The 11,000-nt window shown below is 41.4% G+C and overlaps 1 protein-coding gene across 1 annotated transcript in view; it reads left to right on the top strand.

Moving 5' to 3' along the window:
• dock4b (dedicator of cytokinesis 4b) overlaps positions 1-10,570 on the top strand; it is an 82,054-nt gene extending 71,484 nt beyond the window's left edge. The window contains exons 39-43 of the mRNA XM_010787992.1: positions 315-424; positions 4,238-4,310; positions 6,169-6,285; positions 6,984-7,045; positions 9,409-10,570. Of these exons, the coding sequence (XP_010786294.1) occupies positions 315-424; positions 4,238-4,310; positions 6,169-6,285; positions 6,984-7,045; positions 9,409-9,864 (818 nt within the window). The 3' untranslated portion in view covers positions 9,865-10,570. The remainder of the gene's footprint in view (positions 1-314; positions 425-4,237; positions 4,311-6,168; positions 6,286-6,983; positions 7,046-9,408) is intronic.
• Positions 10,571-11,000: the final 430 nt, after the last annotated feature.

Consider the following 11,000-nt stretch of genomic DNA (forward strand, 5'->3'; position numbering starts at 1 on the left):
TGTGTGTGTGTGTGTGTGTGTGTGTGTGTGTGTGTGTGTGTGTGTGTGTGTGTGTGTGTGTGTGTGTGTGTGTGTGTGTGTGAAGAGAAGGCAGGCCATTTATCATGTCGTAGAGCTAGTGAGGCTGAAAGAATGGTGGAGAGTCTTGGAGGGAGAAAAGAGATTGGCCTTTCCTGATTGCCAGTGTTTGTGGGTAATAGTCTAACACCTTGCTGTTATTTGGCCCCTTATGTGATACACTTGCTCTTGCTTTTGTGTGTGCCGGTGTGTAAGTGTGTGCGTTAGCGCTCTAACGTCTCACGCTGCCATTCCAGGTTCCCCCCAGATGGCAGAGAAACACAAGCATTCCAGAGAAAACACCTGTCTGTCTCCCAGAGAGCGACCGGTCAGCGCCATCTTCCCCAACCCCCTGGACCCTGCACAGGTGAACACATACACACACATTCATTCTAGACACCCACTAAGGCAGGGGTCTGCATCCTTTTTGACCAAAAAAGAGCCATTTTGCCCCCTTTTCCACCTATCTTTTCTGTCTGGAGCCGCAAAACATATTTGATAGCTTGATAGCTTATAAAGTTTTATATATTGTTACATCATAGACAAAAACTACAGAAAACTGTTTACCTCTAATAATAAACAAAGACCTCTTATAAGGAGAATAAAAATACACAGGCCTACTTTAAAATAAATCAACACAGCACTTGGGGAGTCTTCTGCACATTTGAAGGAAATTAATATAATTTAAAATGGGACCACTTTGAAATAATTAAAACATATAGCTGCATCCTAAAAATAGTTATCTGATTGAATTATGACTGAAGATCGTCAGCTGGCTTCCTCTTCCGTGTTTTTCCTCCAATACGTAAAGGCTACAGCACCTTTGACAACTTCTCTCCACGTATCAAACATACCGGTAAGCCAGCATCGTTTGCTGTGAAAGCAGATAACTCTGTCCACGCAGAATTAAACCCTCTGTGTTCTTCCGATTTTCTTTGATTTATCCATAGTTCGCTCATGGAGCCGGGGGTCAGGTTATTCGCCTGCAAGAAAAGGCGCTGGCGCGGGACCGTAGCAGGATGTGTGACGCATATTTTAGTTGACCTAATTAAAACCGTTTATTTGATATTTGTATGTGTCACAGTATCACCTCAAAATACAAGATACGAAACATTTTCAACTGTGCAACAAAATATAAATAGTCCTACAAATATTTGTATTTTATTTCCTTCTTATTTTTGTCTAAGCTCAAGGGAGCCAGAGCAGAGGGCTCATTTAGCATGTTAGCATCGCAAGGGGTCCCTCAACCTAAGCACTGTTTTTTTGGGGGGGGATTTCGGTATATTGCAGAAAAAATGAATTGTTCAGAAGGACAACCGTCACATATTAACACCACTTTATGATTGTTGAAGCGTAAATGAAAAGGCAAAAGTAAAAGCTAGCATAAGGCTACAAGGAACTACATCACGGCCGCATTACTTCACGTCAACAGCGCTAAGCTAAAGGCGGCTAATGGCGGCTAATGTTTGGCATGATGATGTTTAGTAGTCTCATTAAGTCACTCTATGACACATAGAAGCTTCACTGAGTATAGTGAGGTATATACTTATACATTTTGTGTCGTAGAACACACCGTTAACATTTCTTCTGCTTGTGTTAACCAAAATAATCATTGAATTCAAGACGAGGGAACCGAAAGTGGTTAAATGCTGACTCATTTCCTGGTTTTAGGACTCATTCCTCATTCCTCATTCCTCATAAAGAGGAATAGAGTAGGAGGCGCTAATTCAGGCATCACTGCTGGTTATTCCGAGTCTTTTTTCTCCGTAGACAATGACATGTGACTCACAGGCGAAGCACTGCATGTAACTCAGTTGGCTCATCAGTACAAAAGCTGCAGAAAAGCATCAGCACATATCTTTGGTAAAAATCTGAAGCTGCCACTCTTTTACTCCCAAGGTGCATTTTTGGAAAGACACCATACTTTATATTCTGCAGGAAAATCCGGAAGATTAGAGGTGGAGAAATCTTATAATACATTTACACACAAGAGTATCTATACTCTTGTGTGTAAATGTATTATAAGATTTATATATATATATATAATACACTATGTTGCTGTGTTGTTGATTTGTTGTTTTTAATTTGTTGTTGTGTTGTTGATTTCACTACCGCTCTACTTCTCCATAGCAACAGAGGCCAAGGCTAGTGGGTTTTGTAGCGTTGAGGGCCATCTGTGTGTCTATATAAAGTAACTTAGAAAATACAGAATGGAGAAAGCACTGTCCACACTGTAAGCAGATGGACATTCCCTCACTGGGTGTTGGTGTTGTTGTTTTTTTAGGATCGTAATGGAGTATTGTGTTTTTCTCTCACTTGCTCTTACAGATGGTTGCATTTTCTAATGGTGCTAACTCGGCCTCATCAATGTTTTTTCCTAAATGTTATTTTTATATTTTTGTAATTCTCCCTTAACCTTACCTTAAAAAATAATCAAGAAACAAGTTTAACCAAAATGACATTTTTCCCAAAAAGCAAGAGAAAATCTGAGAAAATGAAATAAATACATAAAGTAAAAAAGAATATTAAATTGTATTGAAAATAAATAACAATAATTAACAGTGCATAATAGTTAATGCAATTATTAAATAAATAAATACACATAAATAAAATAATAAAATATAATTAAATAGTCGATACAAATACTAAATAAATAAATAATATTCCTCTGCAATTTGGAGGGCAGGGTTTCTGATAAATATTAGAATATTCTATCAAGCATCATTATTTTATTTGCAAGATACTTCTTGAATAAGCTATCTACAAAGACCCTAAGAATTAGTTGTATCTTTTTAAGTTTGAGAAATGTGTGATTGTGTTAATTGGAATACGACATACACGATACTTTACTCTTTATAATGAAGACAAGGCAGAAATCAAGGTCATTTTTGTATCTAACAGACATTCTCACTTCATACCTACGCAAAAACGCCACCTGAACGAAAGCAGGTGCAATAGGCGCGTTCACACCAAGTACTTTTCCCACACAGGTTCCTGAGAACTACGATTTAGTTGCGTTCACACCAAAAAGTCCCAGGAAGTAAATGAGTTCTAGAGAACCTTTTTTACCCCCTTTTCAGTCGCTGCTAGAGAGCAGGGACTTTCGTGGGAGAAAAAGGTTCCTGTGTCTGATTGGCTGGGCGGAATGCAAACCACGCCCCGTCAAACTCCCAAAAACGTTTGTGAAGCCGCCATTTTATTATCCTCGCATTGCATTATTAGCATTAGCATTAGCCCAGCGCAGAAACGCAGAGAGACTAACTAATGACAACTCAAAATAAAACATGGGAGCGGTGGAGATGAGGAGGTGTCGGCGTTCTGGCCGTTTACTCGGAAGGCTTCAGTAGAAGCTGCTGGGAGTCCTGCCAGTAAACCCAAAGCAGAAGAAGAAGAAGTGACGTCAGCGGCTTCATTTGCCTAATCCACCCCGAGGGACTAATTTCTGGTGTGAACACGATCTGTACTTAGTTCATGAGAACTAAAGAGTTCTCAGGAACCTTTGTGGGAAAAGTACTTGGTGTGAACGCGCCTAATGAGGCTTGCTGTAGCTGAGACTTTCATTGTATCAAGAGCAGCAGTCCAGCTTTGCTCCATTTTCAGTGAAAATTCTTTTTTTTTAAAACACCCAGTTCAGCTAGATCCAACAAGAAGAGCCTGATATTGCGTTATCTTCTTTAGCTGAAGGGCTGTTTGTAACGCAATCACCCACTCCATCCTCAGTGACGGAGCTACTGTAAGAATAATGTGTTTGTTTCTCAAGGCTTCTCATCTCGAGCTTCAGTTCATCTGTTTTTCTGTGTTTCAAGTCTACAGATGTAAGGAGACCTCATGATTATATCCAACTTTAGATCAGCAACCAGCTATTAGCTGCTAATGGAACATTGATTATTGGAAACATTGATCCTGTGTGTCTATTTCTGTCACTAGAGCACCGGGGTAGGAACAAATAGATTTATGTTTTTGAGGATAGAGGGGGGATGCTCACACTCTTATACAAATATCACACCACAGCTAGACACAAAGGTCACTCAGCACTGTTTCCCCTCTGAATCTGATGTTGATTGTATTGAATTTCTGAGAAAAATCACACCTTTTTGATATTTATTTGAACAGTCCTATGTTATCTCAAATCAACTCTGTATGTATTAAACTGTCATTTTGACTTTATTTCCGTGTGTAGAGAGCTGCTCCTCATCAGATAGGCGACACCACTTTACCACGGAGTGACCCCAACCTCTCAGCACCAGACAAAGGTAAAACACTATATTTAATCTCAATGTTCAACCCCTCCAAATGCACTCTCACCTTGGGAATCTCCTTCAGCAGAATAAGAATAATAAAGTGAGGTGTGCAGGTCTTGCATTGCTTTTAGTGTAGTGTTAGCATAAGAGTGCTGCAAGAATAATCTTCTTTATTTTTTTGTATTTTGTGTTTTTTAAACAAAGACCATGCATAAAAATACATTAATCTGAAAAAGAGAAAAGATGATTTCTGCCACTTTTTTGACAAATATTTGCATTTCCATCAAATTACAGTACATTACTCAAATGTATACCCTGCCAAAGAACAAGATAAAATATGTAAGAATTTCCCCCATAATATATAAAAGGGGTGAAGAGGGAGGTTCTTTCTTTTATTTTTTTTTAAAGACAGATATTCTATGACATGAGAAAAAATAAAGACCTTTTTGAACATTAAAGCATGGAAACATTTCACAGTAGAGGCACAAAATACAAATATTAACCAAAAAAAAATCCATACTAGGGCCCCTTTAAAACATTACATCAGACTTATGATTGACAATTATGAAAGCAGAATAAACTAACACACACTTACAGTATATAGTCGATCAGGTCGGGGGTCAACTGTCCAGACATGCAGTGTGTGTTTGACTGTTTGTTTGTTTTCACACAAACACATATACTCATACACACAAGCTGGGCTCCATTTTCCTTCGACTCCTAACCAGACACCATGTCTAGTAACACAGCTTTTCATCTGCCCTTATCTTGAAAAAGTAATAAAAGGCGAGGTATTATTCCCGTAGCAATGATGGACGTGTGTGACATTCATATGTATGAATTCATTTCCATCACGTGAACTCCCTGGTTGTCATTTTGCTCCGCGAAGACAAGTAGAGAGATGCCTATTTCATGATTTTCCAGCTGAAAGTATTCCTGTGAATTGAGATTGAAAGCTATCCCCCCCATGTGTGTACAAAAAAGAAAATAAATTGAACATTTTGATTGCTTTTTTACGAACTTCTATAAGTGTAAAATGCACACGTAGAGAGAGTGTATGCTCACACACGCTTTGTGAAATAATTAGGAGGGTTTGGAAGAGACACTTTAAAGTAAAGAGGAAAGAGTGGGGATGTGAGCGCTTCCTTGTGACTCCCAGAACACACCTTTTCATGTTATAGATAGATGAACTGCCACAATACGGTGACATGACACCTTCACGCACACAACAACGACCTAAGTTGCTAGAATTGACACAATACCTGTGAATGTGGAAAGTGTTGTTTGTCACATCTTCTGCTTTCAACCATAAATTATAACTTCCAATTCTAAATATAGAGGTATTAAAATAGCACGCCCACTCGACTATAGTTTGCAGTGAACATTTTGTAACAGAACAGCTTGGAAACATCAACAATTGAAACCAATGTTCCTTTTTTCTATTAATGATAGGAGGTAGAAATTATCAAGGCACCTGTTTTCATACAGGTCCCAGAGTTATGTTACGCTCGGGTCTTTGGATATAAAAAAATATCAAGCATTGCAACCTAGCAGAAGATATTAGGCTAGCACATCTAAATTGTGATCCCTAGATTCCCTTTTTCAGCCCTGCACACTAACAAGAGTAAAGAGAAAGAGGGTAAATACAGAAATCAGTCCTTTTTAAAATACACACCTTGTGTTACACTCTATTTCAGACAATGTATACACTCTTCCCTCTTCGTGTGAGCCCAGTGTTTTCCCTCCACAGGCCAACATGAGTTCAGAATGCATCACACACCCCCGATAATTAGTATCCATCTGAAATGTGTTGTCTTGTGTGATCCCATAACCTGTTGTAGTGACTTGTGATGTTTCTGTGTACCATAAGTGAGAGCCACATTCAGTAGCTGGAGCCTAGACAGTGTCAAAATGGGCGCTCCATCCATCTCTGACTCTCTGGGCAAATTGCTATGCCCTCCTGTACCTCCTAGGCCACCGTACTCAGGTAATGCGGACGATCGGGGTGAATTCTCCAATGAAGAATGGCACTAACTTTCCACTCCGGCTTTTGACACCTGGTGCTTCCTCCACTTCCTCCTACTATGACTTTTTTTTTCTATCTGAGGCTCTCGGCTACTGTTTTGTCCTGGCTTGCTGCTCCTAATATCACCCACACACAAGATGGCAACAGCATTTTCTTTACTAAATGGCTTGAAATACTGATATTTGCTGATATGAGAAACCGTCCGAAAGTCTCTGAGGACTCTCTTAAGTGATTGGAATTAAAGTCAGTTCCCAGATTCTTCCTCTCAACGTCAGTTTTCCCCACCATCAACTCAAACTGTATTTTAGTTGTTACTTATTTACAGATGCAATAGACTTGAGTTATTACTGGGCGCTCTCTGATATATTGTAGAACACAACAGACTAATAAGCTAGATAAGCAGATGGAGTCCCCACACACACTTTCTCCTTGCCCTCATTGCACAGTGCAGTAACAGCTGTTGGATGTAGAAACAGCTTAAGGCAGACCTGCAGAACATCAGATTTGATTCATGGATGCTTTAAGGCAGCCACTGGCCTTCTCAGCTCTGTGTGTGTATGTTTGCATGACTCACGCTGTGTCATCCTGGTGAAAGGAAAGTAAACGCTTGCCTAATTTGAATTTCTTTCCCCCTCTGTCTCTTTTCTGGTTGTCAGCAGGATCCTCGGCTAAAAACATGAGGTCGCAGTCTCCCGTCTCAGCTTCCAGATCGCCGCAAAAGGTTGGTTCCTGTCACCCGCCTCCTTGGTCCGTTTGAAGTATCTTATTTCTCTCTTTCCCTCAGACAGCCTGACCTTGCTTAGCGACAGCCTCAGGGGGCCTTTATCCTGCACCGCTAATGTCTTACCGGCCCCGCTCCAGGGTCTTTATCCTGCTCTGTCTCAACACCAGGCCTGGGAGCTTTGCATTAGTGTTCAGTGAAGCTGCTAACCGCTACACTGCTGCTGATTTTGTAGTTTTTTTTTATGACACAGCTCTCCCAAAGAGCACTCGAAACGAAAGTGGCTGGAGGGCTATCATCGTATTAGCTAAATGTAAACCTGGTAGGCTCCAACTGAGTTTAAATCAAACTCTGAGAGGATGGCTCCTGGCTTGCTCGCAGAAATATTGACGCAAAAACGGGTGGATTTATTCGACATCACTACATCAACTTGTCAGTGTATTAAACTAAGATCGAACCCTATTTGTAATGTTCTTTTACTTTACTATTGTTGCTAAGAGACCGGCTTGTGTGCTGTACTGATTGTTCCCTCAGCGTTTCTAAACTTAGATGTGCTAAAACACATTTTTGTTTACCTGTGACCTCGAATGTATTGAAATGTTTGTCTGCAGTCGGACAGATTAGTCTCTGTTTGTCTCCCAGCTCTGATTGGTTGCTAATAAGCATCTCCGTGGTTATACCAGTTTGCAGAATTTGAAAACTTGCAGGAAAGGTTAACGAGGTGCTGACTGAGCTTTTAACAAGGGGTAAAAAGTCGTTTTGCCGACTGCTATCTTTGTTTGTGTCACCAGCAACAATGCTAAGCTCCTCTGCTTCATTGCGAGTGTCTTCTCACATGTGAAGAGAGTGTGTGTAGGCTGTGTGTAAAAGAGCGTGAGACTCTGGAAACCAAAGTTTGAGTGACAGCCCAGCACTCAGCATGCCCTGTCAATCAGATTCGTGCCAGTGTGCATGTCGGCACGTTTGTGTGTTGCAGTAGAAGAGGCCTGCAGCGAAGTACCATGCTGCCCATCAGAGCAAAGTCAGATATGGGTCCTCCGTGGACCTGCAGCAGGCCACATGCTCTGCACACACGCAGTCAGTGCAGCCGGGGGCCCATTACCACACCACAAAGCCCAGGACTTTCAGACAACACATGGTGCTGCAGTGTAGAAACCATATTCAGTGGTAACGTTCCCCTGCACTGGGTCACGAGTTTAAAACCGCTCGTCAGCACTTTATTAAACACATGGATTTCCATCGCTCTCGGGCCACATGTGAAAAAAAGGGTTTGTCCAGTCGTGCTCGTGCATGTCAAATGGATACATCTCTTAATGCGTGCCCCCCGTACCATGAACAATACAATCCTACTGATCAATTGTATACTCCACTACATCCAATTAAGTTTTAGCAGATATAACGGCCCCATGGTGTAATTGCTTAGAAAAACATTTTGATGAGTGATCGGGTTTTTGAGGGGGGCATATTGTGTTTTTTCGTCTCGGTGCACAGGGCCGCTTGATGGAGTGTAAAAACCTGGCCCTCTCAATCTGTTCACACACTCTCCCTTTGGTGAAATATTTATCGTCGCTGTAGGGCTGTGTCAGCACACATGTTGGAGAAAGCACAATATGGCTGCATGCTTCCATGATCCTTCAATAAGGCCTTTTCGTGTTTTTTAAGGCTTTAAACTTGTGTGTTTCCCTCTTTTTGTGAAATGATAGTTCCCTTTACTTATCCAAAATAAGGATAAAATAATTCAAATCCACGCTTTTGGTAGAAGTGACCGGGGTATCGAGTAAAAACTGCTTGACGATTGATTTTAATTTGCATTAATGCTCAATCTCCCATTTATTTCACGGAGAAACAGTTGCATTTATTTTCTAGTTTCTGCTTTGGAAGCAAATCACTTTCTGTACATCTAATAAAGATTTATATTCATCAACCATTTATAATATGTCTGTCCCTTGGGCTCTCAGACTGTGTGATATGCACTTTGCACAATTTATTTCATATTTTATAGACCAAACCATTTCATTAAAAGTAGTAAGAAAACAATCGATGATTAAAATAACCGTTACTTGCGGTTCTAGTTTGCTGTGACTGTTAGACAAAGAAAAGCAATGAATTATTACAAAAGAGAATCTGGAAACAGGGAATGCTTTGCTTTTATGGTTGGAAAAAGCAAGTGTTTTAGAATCTATTCAAATGAATAATTGATCATTCAAATGGTTAATAATTCATTTTGTATTCGTTTGTTGTCTAATATCTTGAACTGCTTGATTTCAAGGGTCAAAAAGGTTGTGAATTACTACATCAAAAGCTTATTAGATTTCTCATGAAGAAATATAATTTGATCTTCTTTTCATTTCTTCTCTCCCCAGACCACAGTGCCGCCCTTCACCCCCTCGCCCACTGAGTGCCAGTCCACCAGCCTGGTGTCCAGCTCCCCGGTGCTCTCGGGCTCTTACAGCAGCGGCATCTCGTCCCTCAGTCGCTGCAGCGTGTCGGAGGCGTCGGGCACCGAGCTGAATGCAGGAGACCACCCCCTCTACCCGCTGGCCCCCCCCTCCACCATGCCAAACTCCGTCTCCAGCAGCTCCGACGAGCCCATCCGCAGAGAGAACAAGACGCCTCCCCCCTACAGCGTGTACGAGAGGAACAACCCCCGCAGGCCCGTGCCGCTGCCCCACAGCCTCTCCATCCCACCACAGGTGGACCCCCCTGCCCTGCCACCCAAGCCTCACCAGCTCCGCACAGGCAGCATGAAGCTGGACGGGACCTCCGACCCCCGAGTCCCCCGACCAAGGCCTCTGCCCAGGAAGGTGTCCCAGCTATAGGTGCTGGTCCGGGGTCTGGAGAAGAAACACACTGGCGTATTTTGCACTTTTCTACTGGGCACTCACTTGTTTTTATTTGTGATCTTCAGTTTGGCATTCCTGATCTACACTCCAATAAAAGACCTAAATATTAACAGGCAGGCAAAAGAACAACTGAAGGAACTGCCAAATAAGGAAAGTTTCTTTTTGTATTTACTAGAGGGCATTGCATTGACTTTGACTTGGTCATACCGCACTTTTAGCTCTAGTATGTATAACAGGTCACCAAGCAACATATACCAGAACCCACTAGAAAAACACAGTTTTGATAGATGTAATAATCTCAAATATATGTATATTGGTATATATGACAATTGTTTTTGCCTTAAGTATTGGAAACAGTCTTTTATCCGTGGGTCTTGCACGTTTTTTTTTTTTATGACTCCGTACATTTGTATACTATATGGCTAGAAAGGTGCTAGAGACCTCGAGTATGCATTTCAGTAAAGTGCAGTAGATACGGGTGTGTTCCCATAGTCATAGCTACACAAGCAATGGTACAAATAATTAGTATTCCTTTTTAAAAAAGCTGCCATCTTTTAAAATACAGATTTTTAAGCAGCAATTAGGACATTTTAGTAACAGCAATTGTAAGGCTTATTTAAAGGAGACCTATCATGCAATATTTGAATAATATATTGTAGGGCCATACCTACATAAGGTATATTTATACGTTTTCTTTTTCAAAATACCAAACAGATCATGCATTTTAGCCATGCCTCATTTCGCTCTATTTTGCTCTCCTCCAGCCCTGTCTTTGCATGCGCTGCAGCTGACCACGCCCACCTGCAAAGGAGGAGGCCGAGTTACGAGCGTCATGTTACCATGCTGTTACCATGCTGTTACCATGCTGTTACCATGCTGTTACCATGCCACGGCAGCCTCTCATTCCCCTGATAGGTGGAGAGTTGGCCATATAGGCAGAGCTCGTCGTCACCGACGTCACACTATTTTCAAATCTGTATCAGTCTGTATCAGATCCGTTAAAGCCCCGTTTTTACAGATTTGGTTATGGAGGAAAAGAGAGAGGGTTGTGTTTTCTGACACTTGGTGCGTTCCCTGGAACACCGGGGACACATATTCATGTATAAAAGACG

The sequence above is a fragment of the Notothenia coriiceps genome, unplaced genomic scaffold (genome assembly GCF_000735185.1).
Source record: "Notothenia coriiceps isolate Sejong01 unplaced genomic scaffold, NC01 NC01_scaffold00031494, whole genome shotgun sequence".
Classification (NCBI taxonomy): Eukaryota; Metazoa; Chordata; class Actinopteri; order Perciformes; family Nototheniidae; genus Notothenia; species Notothenia coriiceps.